Here is a 15248-nt window from a genome sequence, read left to right as displayed (position 1 = left end):
CTAATCCAGCATGGGAGACTTTATGGAAGTTTTAAAAAATCCAAGCAAAATCAAAATCTTTGCATGGAAAGCGTTAGGTATGCTTTCCCTCAAAAAAAAACTGTGAACTTGGTATTCAAAAAAAAAGTGAACTTGGCATAAATCACGAAGCAAATCTAACGATCCAGGCCATTTTTCTTAGATGCATCTCCACTTGCAACTGGAAAAAAATCTTCGGTTACAACCCCAGTTGCAACTAAAAAAACTCAGTTGCAATTCAACTGTAACTCATATGCATGAATCACGATGCAATCGGGTGCAGTAGGATTTGACTAAGCACTAACTTAGTTCTCCGTTAAAAAAACAAAAAGAAACTTTATTTTGAAGTTCCATAATTATCTAAAAATAATTACGTTGATACATGCACATGTTACCTACATATCTATAGAGTTTTGCTAGATAATATGTTGTACTGTAGGCTAAAAAAAACTCACAAAACAGGGAAATTGTCTCTTTTGTGCAGATCACATGTGAAAAGATATTCCGGTAACATTGGTCATACATACTAGACATGCATATATACTTGTTTCTTAAAGAATATTGGGAGATAGAGCAAAAAACTTTTTGCTTGCGATCATCGGAGAGTCACACGTGATTTTCGTTACAAATACCGAGCATGACAAGAAGAAAACTCTAGCTAGACACCTGAAGAAGCATGGGTATTAGTATGTCTCGCATGCACCGTAGTAATTGAAAAACCAAAATATGTTAACCGACCTTGAGTACTTTTAGATCCATGTCTCTCAAACAGGGTTGAAATCTATTGAATGCAATGTCCATAACATCTTTAGTAATCTTAATAGAGCAAATTCATCTATGATCATCGAACTTGCCAGCCTTGTTGAATTTAGTCATTGTACTACTTTCGCAAAAAAAAAAAGATCATTGTACTTGAGAAAGAGCAAAATATGGACATTAGCTCACTTTCTTAAATACCCCTTATATGAAACTACGCTATGCGTCATCTAACTGCAAACTAGTGGGAATTGGACGCCCTAGAGCCATCTCGTGCTGAAGTCACACAACCATGCCATTCCGATCTTCACAACAAACTTTCCCGCGCATGACATGAAACAAATATTTCTACATATACAACATAGAAACAAACATCCGCAACAAAACTACAAGTAAATTGAAACATGATTGCAACATTTGTAAGAGACACACAGTCACACACAAATGCCATAACATATAAAACTCCATATTTGTAGCAAAGCATATATGAACACACAACAAATCAAAATGTAGTTCGTAATAAACATTCCTAAAATCACTGACCCCACCATCAACAACGGAGGCGCCGCCAATATCACCTTCACAAGGCACGCAAGCAACAAATCTGGCTCATTTTAGCCCCACCTTTACCAAATCAGCCACCACTTTTCCTAGCTCGTATCTATGGGTCCAAGAAAAAATACACAAACATTCAGAGTTGCTTGGGAGGTAAATGAAGAGATTGAAAAGGACACAGGGCACTGAGTCAGGCAAGAGAAGGCGGCTGATTTCTCAGTATATTTAGTTGTTTTCCATATATTCGACAGGCTCACCCTAGTCTCTGGAGTACCATGCAAAAAATGCAGCCATGTCATGGAAAAAAGCTGGCACAGATTGCATAGCCAATAACTTAACACTTTGCGGTGACGTTTTGTTTAGGGTTGCTTCTTGATATTGAGGATAATTAATACGTGTACATAATTTAGTTCCATTCTCAGCCCCATGTCTTGTAAAGACATATCAGCCCCTAGTCTCTGGACTAGTATCATGCAAAAAATGCAGCCATGTCATGGAAAAAAGCTGGCACAGATTGCATAGCCAATAACTTCCCACTTTGCAGTGAAGTTTTGTTTAGGCTTGCTTCTTGATATTGAGGATAATTAATACGTGTACATAATTTAGATCCATTCTCAGCCCCATGTCTTGTAAAGACATATCAGGGCAAAGTTACACTGTTTGCTGTTCCACTCTTACAATGTCCCGGACAGCACATAAAACAATTAGACAGGTACATAGCCTGGAGTGCATTACAAGGTTAGCAGCCTACAATGATCACATCAGACAGCGCCTATCTTCTCTTCGCTATCCCCCAACTGTGTTGTCAGAAACTGTCGTACTACACCAGAACCTAGGCCTCCTATCCATAATTACAGGACATGTAAATACAGATAGATACAGGAGATACATAGATCAGAACGGCTGTTAATCTATGTCAGACTCCTCCAAAAGAGACAACGGGAAGGCTTTAATTTAGTCGGAATCACTGTCATGCTCGAGAAAGCGATATTCCCTTGGACCACCTAGTCGTAGCACTATGGTTCCGGAATTCCCTTCATGCCATTCAATGCCTTCCTTCTCCACAAGCTCAATAACCTATTACAGACATATTGCAACATTCAAGAGCATGGCATGTGAAGTCAAGGAAATTAACCTATTATGATTAATGAATTGGATGCATAATAGCTAGGCAATGTATCCCATGAATCGTGCAAATGTGAATACTTCCAGCCTCAGCCAAAGGATCCAAGATGTAAGGCCCAGATAGGAGGTGGGATGCCCCTCAAAGCACTTAGCAACCATTTTCTGGAAGTTCACATTTGCACCGAATTGATGATTTCACGTTTGACCACAAGTGGATGTTGGGAACACAAACACCACCTAGAGCTGCACAGTAACATTCTACCTTACTGAATCATATGACCATAAAACTATAAATGTTGATAGCATATGAAAGATGCAAAATCTAACCAAATGCAATTCAGGAGAGCAGATCATGCAATTTGCTATAAAATCACTGCCAGAATTATTAATAAATAAAAACGCACAACATTATAAGCAGAACATTGAGGTGGCAAGCACATGAGCAAGAAATATTTAGTCAGACAAGTACATACCGATCGTTTTATCTTTCCCTTCCCTGTACCTTCACTACCACAACCAGTAATCACTCTAAGAAGGGTAGCTGTTTAAGGAAGAGGAAAAGGAAGACATGATATAGATGAAAACATTAGACCAAGACCAGTGAAGCTGAAAAAATGTGGGGCGGCAATGATTACAACACCCAAAATTTATGTGAACACTCACATGGCATGCATACACAAACCAGCATGTGAACTTTCAGGAGCTTCATAGCTTGCTTGACATGTTGACCATGCAAATCAATAGTCACTGTGTTTGTTATATGTTTGTTTCTGCCAACATAAGATATAACAGGAGCCCTATTTAGTATCAAGAGATTTAGAAAAGATCTTCCTGCCATCAGAAGAATTAAATTACCTGGCTTCAAATATCTCCCTGCTGGCCTTCTCATCTTCCTCGCGACCCAATTCCCGATAATGTTTTCCCTAAAGCAAATAGACATCGGATTATTGGAGATGCTAAGGCAACAGAATAGAAGGTACATGCACACTGACAGAAAATGTTCACAAGCGACAGAATCTTAGAATGCTCTAACAGGACAAACATCCGTTTACTAAATTTATGAACTGTAAGAACACAACAGCAGCACATTAGTTAGAGCTCTCCATCATTCAACCTTTAAGGATGAAAGATCAAGAGATTCTGACGTTTTGCTTTCTTTTATTATTCTGTCATACTTCTCAGCCTTAAACATCATAAAATTGCATGTCTGACCTCCTCTGCAAGGTACGAGGCATAAGATTTTTCTCCTTTGGAATATGCCAGGGCAGCCTGCATGGGAAAATAATAGACAGAAATAAGAAATACAAAAGAAGATCTGGCACAAAGAAAACTCTGACAAAAATAAATTCTTACTTTCTGATAGTATCCTTTCATTTTATCATAATGACTAGCCGAAACACCACGGAACTCTTGATACCCATCCCCTTAACGCGAAGAAATTACAGTTACAAAATTTGCAGCAGTGCCAAATACAAGAATTACAAAGCACAATAGGCGAAATAAGGTCAGCTGAATGTATAACTGTAAGAAAATAAATCAAAACTAGTTTCATTGTATATGGTAGAAAAATGTCCAAATATGAACGTACATCGAAGCATTATATGAATGTATTGGCTGAAAGCTATAAATCAAGAAACTGAGAAGTAGCAATTTCACTTATAAGACTGAACCAAAATTGTTTAGACGAGGGAGCTATTGGCCTAACAGTAAGAATAACGCTCAAAATGAAACCTAGAGGAAGGAAATGAGAAGTGAGAAATTGCCAGTTTAGCACAATGAAAAAAAAGAGTGAAATCTTGAATCACAATGAACTGGGCATCATAAGAGGCACAGACAAATCAATCCTTGCACGATTGGCAAGCACATCGATAAGAAGCAGAACATACCATTTTTTGGTCTTCCTTGGTTGTTTGCTGTGATAGGATGATTGTATGATTGCAGCTTCTTCACAATCTTTTTCCAGTCCATTTTACTTGGATCATGTGTGCGCTGAACCTGTACAGGTACTTTGAACAGCGACTCCAGGACTTGCTGTGGCATCTTGGAATCCACCACGGCTGATCTTGAAGGCGGCGTTGGTGGGTGTTGCACCTCGCAAACAGCCTCCATGTAGCTATGAACCAGAGATCACGAAAATCTTAAACCAAGAACCACCAGCATGGCACATAGTGCAATTACTGATACCATTGTACAGCCAAGTACTGTTGAAGTCTACGTGATTTCTGATATCATTGATGCCTAGGAGATGACTAGCTGCACAGCCAGTACTGTTGAAGTTGACAATTACTAAGGCGTTTATATTGAACTAGTGAATTTTATGACATCATAACTCACTTAGGTTGCTAAAGTACGCTTTTATCGAAGTTAATTTGTCTAGATAGTCAAAGATGATACATGTCCTTAGCCGGGAACATATATTATGCAACTTTCAAAATGTGCAAAAGTATCATGAGAAAGCAATGAATATTCTACATGGAACAGTTTCCCGCTGTTTTTCTCCCACACTACAGCTATCCGAACAAAATTACTTGCACAGACTTGTGCATTAAGTATATGTTAAGTATGCACATGCAAATAGACTTATATAAAGTTCATCAACCTGACTCATTTAATAGCCGCTATATACTGTTTATACTAAAAATCAAATAAAAAATGTATATGGTCAGGTAAGGTTCACCTGCTCCGCTGTTCCCCCCAGAATAACTCATGTTGTTTTCCAAAGTGATTGTATGACATACCAGGTGTTTCTTCTGGAAACTGAATAAAAAAATAGAATATGAGATTTCACAAGGAAACAGATGAGAATTGCTAAATGTATTCCTTGTTACTAATAACGTAATAGGGAAACTAGAGATTTGTTCAGTTGAGTGGCACATTTATGTCAATCAAATAAAAATAGCAAGGGAATTCAACAACGCTTGCTGTCTCACATTACACTAGAGCCACCAAATAAACAACATCCTAACAGAAGTTCGTTTTATTTGCTTTTAGCCTTACTGGCAATAACTTCCATGACTAGAAAACCAGGTCACAGAACACACCAATGGCAAACTGGGAATAGTTGGTGCTTTGAAAAGTACGACATAAACTGTCAATCTGCAGTCAACATATCGCACGTTGGCAAGTAAGAAGGGATGATACTACATGCACTAAGTACTAATAAACAATCTATGTTCCCATGCGATTTGTAGGACAACATATTTATCAATGAACACTATAGCTGCTAATGTATAAGTAACTAAGATTAATTGAATTTTCTGCAAGAGTAACACTGAAGAATAGGAGCTCAAATTGTAGCTATGTGATGCTACTACCTGGCATGAACTTTGGTCAATCATTGCAGAAGAAATTTCTTCATATATTCCATAGCCTGGGAAAATATCTGGAGAGTGTGTGCTATTATCTTCAGCATTAGTGCACCATCCCATACCAGAGATATCAAGTAATGCATCCAGAGCCTGAAAGTACATGGTTTAGTAAAAATTCTCAATAAACTGTTGCTAAGTTACAGCATCCCATTCGGTAGAAAAAGCAGCAGTCTAATTTCGCAGTCGAGTACGTAAATTTCTCTATGTTCATGTCTCTCTATCAGAGAGTGTCCTGGCAACTGCCACAAAACGAGTGCACGAAGAAGGCACATGCTATTGCACACTGGTTACTCATCTATGGTCAATGACTAAATTGTTACAGAAGCAGCTTTTATATTTACCTTCATGTATTCCCATGTGCCAATAATGACATCTTAATGTTGTGTGCATAGGATCGTAGAACTAGAGAAAATTCCCAGAACCATGTGCATACAGTTTTTGCCAGAATTTAAAAGTAAAGAGGGCAGACAGACTGCTGATACTATCAAGAACAGGCAAAATTCTAGCTACAACCAATCAACAAACTTTAGTGAAATGTGGAAATTTGTACCCTGGTCGAGGCACTAAGAGATGAAGTGAATACGTATTTACCTTCTCAACATCATATCCATACTGACCTGCAAAATGAAAGAAATACAACATAAGAAACACTTTCTGAGAAGCTAAGCATCATGTCCAACTGGCTTACCAAATGCAAATAGTGGTGTTAGATACATATCTCAACACACTATAATTCAATCGAAAAATACATCAAGTAGCTTCCGAATTAATAAATGAATTTTTAAATCAGCCGCTGAAACGCCATGTTGCATCTAAGAATTTAGATTGATTGCATAACATGAACTTTCAGACGCTGTATATAAGTAAACCATACAGCCTTTCTGCACACAAACATTGTCCAACTAAAACTGTGGATCGGTTACAACTGCACACCATTTGAAGGATTGTGCAATCTGTAAGCAACCTCCCATCCAGTATATCCTTTGCACCGGAAGAAGAGAAGTGGATCCACCAGTTGAGTGTGATATCATGCAATTTCCACATGTAGTTAAGCACAAAATTATGGGCAACAGTCTCCTGAACGTCCAAATATTTAAGCTAAGAGAACAAGGGCGAATGTGTGTTGCCTTGAATCTTGCTCTATTTTACTCTGGGCTTCTATATCCTTGCACATGATAAGCTCAATCGTCAATTCTCTGACTTGACTTTTCGGGAGGACTTCAGCCCAAAACCATCAATACTGCCTTGCTCACTGCACACATCTCTCTATAAGAAACCACCAAGCATTTAAAAGGAGCCAATTTGATATCCTATCATTAACACACTTTCATTTCCAACCAGATGTTTTAAAAGCATGCGATGCCGAGAATATAGATAGTTCAGATGCTAGCATGGGGATATCAACGGCTACAAAAGCGAAAAGTAGAGACTAAAAGCATATCTAAAGGACAGTCAAACAAGATTGGCTTGCAGATCACAAGAATGTGTTATGGATGCCTTATGTGTATTCTCGTTTCCAATTTTAGGGCATCAGTCAAACTGACAAACTATTTCCCCGTTCGCTAAATAAATGGTTTGAACGAAGACAGTGGTTCAACCTTCAGGCCATGTTTTGGGTCATGTGTAGTTCTTTGGAAAGGTTTGGTATCTAGTTCAGCTATCAAAGCATTCCAAAGAAATGCCATTGAACTAACTAAATAGCAAAACTTTCCAGAAAAAAGAGCACCTTTCTCCTCCAGGCGTGCTTTTACTCTTATTATTGCCGTTTGACTTGGTTATGACTTCCAGCAGCAGAGAGAAACGATCACAATGGTATGAGAAAACCACAGCAGCAGCAGCAAGTGTTAAACGACTCACCTAGCACGTCTCTGACCACGCCCATGTTGAGCTCGGAGCTATCTCCAAGCATGGAGCACAGGAACTGCTCGGCCTCCTCCACATTATACGTGGGATCAGCACCAGGTCCGCACCCATTTCTGACATCATTCCAGCCATTGCTGGCGGTGCCCTTCCGCCCGCTGGGCACGCTTACGGGCGGAGTGGCGGGCCGCGAGTAGCCCTTGCCGATGACGTCGGCAACCATACCGGACGCGGCGACGGGGAGCTTCCTGGGCCTGCGCGCGGGCTTCCGGGCGGCAGATCCCGCGCGCGGCGAGAGATCTGGCGGCGGAGGGGGCGGGTGGGTGGAGGCGAGGATGCCGGCGGCGAGGAAGGGGTCGGCGCCGGCGTCGCGGTAGGCGGAGTCGACCTGGTCGATGGTGGCGCTGCCGAAGGCCTCGAGCAGCCAGGCGAGGTCCCGGCGCTCGTCGCCCGCGGCGGAGGAGGAGTCGGAGGAGGAGGGCGCGTAGAATGAGGAGGTGGAGGCGGCCCCCGAGGAGGAGGAGCTCGGGGTGAAGGAGCGCGAGTAGGCCGACACGTCCCCGCCGCTGCTGCTGCCCGATTCCGCCTCGGAAGCGGCGGCTGCAGCAGCCGCCGCCGCTAGGGTTAGGGTTTCCGAGAGCGGCGAGCGGGGTGCGCCGGGGCGGGAACCTGCCGCCGGTGGCGGAGTGGTCGGCGGCGGCGGCGCGCCCTCGGTGGCCGGCGGCGAGGGCCGCTTCTTCTTCTTGGATTTCTTCTTGGCGTTGTTGGAGGGCTTCATCTGGGCGCCGCTTTTTTTCCCCTCTCTGTTTTCCTCTCCCTCCTACGGGTTTTGACTTTTTCCTGATTTTTCTGCCTGCGGGAGAGAATGCGGTGGAGGGAGGAAGAAGGCGACGAGGCACGCGGTGGAGGACGGCGTGGTGGGCCCGGTACGGAATATTTTACTCTCGTTTGCAGGTGGGCCACGTTACACATGGGTCCCACATGTCATGGTCAGCGAGGTGAGTCCCGAAGATGGATGGAAGTGGGTGGACTGGTAGTTTACCCTAGACTGAGTGGTGGAGCGATGGTGTCCCGCCTCCGCTGAATGGACGGGATAAGTACGGAACGGTATGCGCGCGAGAATCTGGGGACAAGGTGGGGAAGTGGGGATAGCGTTTGATAAGATTTTCAAGTATAGTTAATCGACATGTATCAATTCAAATCTCCAGAAATTAACAAACGATTATTTTTTCTAGGTATATTCTTGTTAACTATTTATTTTTCGGATTCAAATCCATTTTGAGTAAAAATAGATAATATATTGGTTAACCATTAGGTTATAAGGATAGAAGCCGTTAACCATTGGTTATTAAGGTTCAAACTACATTTTTTTCTGCAGATAGAACACTCGCATTAAAAGAAACCCCGAATAGTACAAAGCAGACCAAGAAAAACAAAAATTACAACGAGATCCTTTAGAAGCTCTTCATCTTCAACCTCTAGACCATGTCGACGGCGAGCCGCCGCTGCCGCTTCTCCCTGAGTCGGCTTGACGTTGTTGGTTGCACAAATGAGTTCCCTCACTCCAGAAGTATTTCCAAAGAAGTACCGATGTATTATACGACAAAGCACGGCAACAATAAGATATCACAAATTATTGGTAAATGACAATGTATTATACGACAAAGCACTGCATGCTAGCTTGAAGACTCCGTGACAATAAAATCATAGCTAACTTCCACTGTAAAACATGTTAGCTCATCCGCACCGGGATGCCCCATGGAATTTTAGGGAATGGCGGTGTTTTTGTGCTCACACCAACGCGCACAATAAAGCATTGGCACTTTTCGAGACCAATAAACCCATCGGCCCACCCTTGCCGACCCCTACGATCAGGACGCGAAACGGGTACGTCGGTGCCTCACGCCACGTAGGATTTGGGTGCGGGGCCGCCCTGGCAGCAAGACAAACCAGCATAACGTTTTGAATGACCGCGTGGACAAGGACGGCCGTCGTCTTCAATGGGTGTGCCATCTCACGAGGCGACGATGCGACAAGACGCCGCCCGCCATATCCACGCGGCGACGGCAGAGCTCCCCACGTCATCAGTGTGCACAGTCGCCCGCTATAAACCGCTTGCCCCTCGCGTCTCTGCACATGCCCCTCGCTCTCTCCTCTGAAAACCCTAGCTGCTAACAACCACCTCCTCCACCGCCATGGAACACAACTATGAAGGTAGAAGTAGAGGCACCACCGTCGTTGCATCGAGGAGGACCGCATGCACAGCCTTACCCTTGACAAGGCGATGGTGCTTCACTAAGCTAGGCTACTCGTGCCGCCGGAGTACCACCTCCCGCACATGCAGCACATGTCCAACGGCGGGTACATAGTCCTGCCATTGCCGGAGGGTTGGAGCTTCGCGCCCTCATCAACGAACGTTGGTGATAGGGAAAAGTTGTCTGATCTTTCGATGAGATGAAGATAGATCGATTTGTTGGTGGAGTTCGTGCTTGATGATCTGACTACACGTGCAAACCTCGTGCGCCAATGCAATCGCTAGGACAATCTCTGAGAGTTCGCGATCTTGCGGATGCACGATCAACCCGACCAGACGAGGGTCTTAATTCCTACCTGAAATCCAGAACAAGTACGAACTAATAATGCAATCAGAATATTACGGATGAAAGATGAAAGTTTTATTGAATAAGGTGGCATTCCTAATAATCGGTCTTGTTCTGGGCGTTGGCCTCAAAAGAAGTTCACGAAGTTGCAGCAATTGGCTAACTTTTAATCTAATCAAAATCCGAGTCTAAAAGTGACAGCTATGGGGGTATTTAAGGAGGAAAAGGTGGGGGTTTCGGTCAGCCATAGGTATGGTGGCTGGAACAAACCCTAGAAGGCCTCCCCCAAATATGGACTCCTAAAGGTGGCTGACTTAATTACCGAAAATAACATGGGCCTCCGACATCATCAACGATTCCCCGCGAGATTCCGCATAAAATGAAGAAAATGCAGATGAGGCTCGACAGCTATCTGTTGACCTGCTTGAAGAGGCTCGAAATATAGCTGACCAACGCTCCAGCATTTACCAGTAGAAACTACGTCGCTATCATAGTCGTCCGTGTTCAGAATCGCTCGTTTAAGGAAGGTGATCTGGTTCTCCGCCTCCGGTAGGTGAAAGAGCATAAGGTGCAGTCTCTATGGGAAGGACCTTTCGTCGTCAGCAAATTAAGTACTGCATAACGAATCTTACTACCTTGTTGATATTCATGAGTTGAAAGATAGAAATAGAAACTTCCTTCGGAAACGAAATATGGAGGATCCGGGTGACGTCTACGACGAGATAGATCGTCCATGAAATATCGCACAACTACATCTTTTCCACACTTAGCAATTACCACATTACATATCTTGTAATAGTTATGATACATGATCGATGAAATAAAGCTTATGGTTCACTATTTGAGTCTTTTACATCCTTTTATTGTTCATTTTTTGATCGTGTATGTTTTTCGACTAAAATCGCAAAGCTGGATGTTTCCATCTAGGCGTGTATAATGTTGTGATTTTCAAAAAACCGTCCGGTAGAACGTAAGCTTAAGTTTTCTGGTATATAAATTTTCTGTTGCGAGCTTATGGATTCCTAGTAGCGACTTCTGGCACCTAAAGTTGGGGGCTTGTTTCCGCCTTTTTTTTATGGACTACCATTAAGCTTCATCGCCGTCGGAGAGTCTTTTCCAGCTAAGGGTTGATGACCCACAAGTATAGGGGATCGAAACAATCTTCGAGGGAAGTAAAACCCAAATTTATTGATTCGACACAAGGGGAGGTAAAGAATACTTATCTATAATATCTAAATAGGAGCAACCCACTAAGTGATTTCTCTCAACATGCAACATGTCCACATCATCAGGTGGGTCTTCTATCATGCAAGCCTTCCACCTCAGTAAGTTTGCCACATCATCGTTTCTTAGATTATTTTCGATTTTTAGTAACCCACGACTTCACAGTCTTTGCCTCTTCACCTCCATGCCAATTACATTTCATACGGAGCTGAGATACCAATTAATGTTTCCACCAGAGACAAGCTGTCGTTTTTCCTTCCATCCATGTGCTCCACTTTCTTATCCTCATGTCGTTCCTCTTCTCCTTCTTTATCTTCTCAACAACCAGTTTCATCACCTCCTCGTGCGCTTCATTTTCACATTTCTTGGTTTCAGGCTTCTTCCACTCACTGACTGGGTATTCTCTGTAATCTCCACTTCAAAGTAAGTTGTAGCCCCATTTCTTCTCTCTCTCCTGGGAATTTTCCAAGCTGGTAGATGCCTTCCGATCTGGTATTTTTTCCTATGCCCTTTGTTTGTAATCTAAGGTGCTCATATATTCGGTGGAAGGAGAAGCCAGGAGTTGAAATGTTCTTATGCTAATTGCTAAAACACTTTCTTGCTGATCTGCTCTTGAATCGGCCTCTTCTACAATTTGTCCGACAAAGCATAATATTATTTAATATTCAGTTGGTATTTGCAAGATTTTATTTTGGCATGGATGTCGATGGACTGATCAGGGACATACACTATCCAGATTGCCAAATGGATATTTTTGATTCAGCCTCTTCCATATATATTTTTAGATGGACTATTCTTTTGTTTTCCGCGTAATTTTTTTTGCATGAATGTCCATTTTGTTATATTACTTTCATTTGTGCAATCTAACTTTTTTGTTCTTTTCGTGCAGTTTAACCTAAGAAGCAAATGCCAATATTTTAGGTTCGATTTATGCCTTTGGGAGACCGAATCAACAAATGTATGCATCTTCATGAAGTGGTTTCGCTTTTGCCTATCTGGTTGTTGTCTAAAACAAAATTTATCGGAGACACACAAAAAGCCTCTAGACCAATTGGTGACTTATTGTTCTGCATACCAACTATTGAGGGTTATAGCTGGTGTATTTCAGATTAAGAAACATTGTTGGAGCCTGGTACGTATGTAGGAAGTCTATTTCACAGTATGCTTAGTGCCAACAATTTCAAAGAATGTTTATGTCAATAATCGATGAAGTATGAGAATGGTCCTTCTAATTTTCAGTTGAAATGAATTGATGATAACAATATATGGTGATATCAAGTAATGCATGGATTGGTCAAGAATTGATTAACTCCACGCGCCCCATGATCTTAAGGAAATATCTTCAACTACCTTATGGATGTATGTGGCTACTGATACGCTATCACTGTTGACTATCATTTTGTTTCACGAGATGATTGATGTTTTTATGTTTGCAAGATAAGTGTACAACTAAAATTTATGCAGTTTTTTATCACCTTCATTTTTGTGTCACCACAGAATGTCGATGTGCTCACATATTTCTGTACTTAATTACATGCATAAAAAAGTCCTCCGGACACCCATGTTATATTGTTATTACATGTAAAGTAAATATTTTTTATTTTGCTCACAAATTTTAAAATTATATTAACCGATCTTCTATTTTAGCCAAATATTCCCGCAGCAACGCGCGGGTATCATCTAGTAAGACTTAACAACGGAGTTGTCAATTCAGCTGCACCTGAAAAAGCACTAGTAACAGGAGGTGAAAGCAGCAGTAATATGAGAGAAATGATAATAGTAACAAAGCAGTAGTAGCACAGAGGAGATGGCACCGGAAAATATTCCGAGTGCGTAGTTGACTTTAGAGCAATGATGATGACATAAGGACCGGGGTTCCCAGCTATCTACACTAGTGTTAACTCTCCAAATAACATGTGTTGGGTGAACAAACTTCAGTTGGGCAATTGATAATTGTGAGGACATGACAATGCATGCTATGATAAGATAAAGGTTATTGCAATATTTAATTGGGTATTACAACATGATACATAGACCATAATCCAACTACATCTATGACTAATAATCCACCTTCGGGTTATCATCTGAACCCCTTCTAGCATTAAGTTGCAAGCCACAGACTATCGCATTAAGCAATGTGTGTAAATTAAACAATATAATTATCCTTGGACAATACATTGTTGTTTTCTCCCTAGTAGCAACAACACATTTACAATCTTAGAAGTTAAAGTCACTCTTCCAGAAAACTAGATGCATGAACCTACTATCGAGCATAAATACTCCATCTTGGAGATACAGACAACTACTTGATCAAGATAACTACAAGTATCGGAGAGCATGCAAGATCTTAAATAACAGTAGTATGCTAAGATGATGAATATCTGATCACAATTCCAAAATTTATTAGATCCCAGCAAACACAACACCGATTACATCATATGGATCTCAGTCATGTAAGGCAACTCGTGATATCATTGTGTTGAAGTATATGGGTGAGAGAGTACCAACTAGCTACAACTGAGAACCCGTAGTCCAGGGGAAACTACTCACAAACCATCATGGAGTCGAAGTGGAGGCGGTGGAGTCGGTGCAGATGGCTCTAGGGGTCAATCACCGTCCCGGCAGGGTGCCGAAACAGGAACTTCTGACCCCCGAAACTCGTCTGGACGATGACGTCAGCGACGGAACTTTTTGTGGACGAAGGCTTGTATTTTCAGGGTTTTCTCATCGAAGGGAATTTATACGCGAAAGGGAGAGGTCGGTGGGCGCCAGGTGGGCCCAGACCACCCCTAGGCGCGGGCTAGGTCCAGGTCGCGCCTAGGCATGGTCTGGCCGGCACCTGGCCCCCCTCTGTCTCTCCTCTGGACTCTATCTTCGTTTCGGTAAAATAGCAACTTTGGCTTTTTTTCGTCAAATTCTGAGAATATTTCTGTACAATTTTTCTGAAATACAAAAATAGCAGAACACAGGGAATTAGCATTGTGACATCTTGCCAATAAGTTAGTTCCAGAAAATACATAAAAGCGCCACGAAGTGGTAAACAAAACATATTGGAATTGGTGTAAAACAAACATGGAGCATCAAAAATTATAGATACGTTTGCGAGTTATCAAGGGTCTTCCGGCTCGTGAAAGGTCAAGCAAGTAAGCCGGAAAATGCAGAAACCAGCACTTGCTTCCAACAAAATAACACGCATACATAATAAAACGGTAGCAGGATAAGTATTTTCCACCCAGGGACATTGCATGCGTAGTTTTCCCTAGCTACTTCAAATAGTTTAGATATTTAATTGACAAACCCACGAAGGGGCCGAATGGTGCATTGTTTTTTCATCTACACATGAACACGTCATTTCTCCGCATTAGTTGTCGGAGAAGAAGATGCATTGTCCGCCATCTTGGTCTTGTTCTTCTCAACCTCTTTTGAGCTGGTCCAAGTAAAATCGCTTTCACCATCGGTTCCGACAGGTTTCTTCTCGGACTCCATCTTCTCCGGAAGCTCGCTCGATGGCTTCGTCCTCCGGAAGAACAACCTTGTCGTAGAACTCGTCGTGGTGGATGTGCCTAACGATCTGAGTGTCGTATCTCGCTGCATGCATCCAGAAGCTTATTCAGATCTCAGTCCTCCGGAACGGAAGCGGTAGCTTCGTTCATGTTGAGGGTCGGAGCCCGGGCAAGACACATGGCAAGTGCCATTTGAGCAGCACCACGAGCGGAAGAGGCTTGAGGATCAACGACCATCT

At 42.2% G+C, this 15248-nt stretch overlaps 1 protein-coding gene across 2 annotated transcripts; it reads right to left on the bottom strand.

The window, feature by feature from the left end:
* Positions 1-1903: 1903 nt before the first annotated feature.
* On the bottom strand, positions 1904-8535 carry LOC124660420 (SMR domain-containing protein At5g58720-like). 2 transcript variants are annotated; one of them, XM_047198230.1, is made up of 11 exons: positions 7680-8535; positions 6414-6439; positions 5769-5912; positions 5132-5211; positions 4341-4567; positions 3808-3878; positions 3667-3723; positions 3310-3377; positions 3118-3224; positions 2928-2995; positions 1904-2406 (listed from the first exon to the last, which is right to left on the bottom strand). In XM_047198230.1, the coding sequence occupies exons 1-11, from the start codon at positions 8458-8460 to the stop codon at positions 2284-2286; spliced, it is 1752 nt and encodes a 583-aa protein (XP_047054186.1). In that variant the 5' UTR covers positions 8461-8535; the 3' UTR covers positions 1904-2283. The 2 variants fall into 2 exon arrangements, with proteins under 2 accessions (XP_047054186.1, XP_047054187.1); XM_047198231.1 differs by lacking the exon at positions 1904-2406 and adding an exon at positions 2445-2697.
* Between the last annotated feature and the right edge of the window lie 6713 nt (positions 8536-15248).

Source organism: Lolium rigidum, chromosome 6 (assembly GCF_022539505.1).
Source record: "Lolium rigidum isolate FL_2022 chromosome 6, APGP_CSIRO_Lrig_0.1, whole genome shotgun sequence".
NCBI classification, from domain to species: domain Eukaryota; kingdom Viridiplantae; phylum Streptophyta; class Magnoliopsida; order Poales; family Poaceae; genus Lolium; species Lolium rigidum.
The sequence above is the reverse complement of the archived record's forward strand: the minus strand, read 5'-3'. Positions and strand labels throughout refer to the sequence as shown.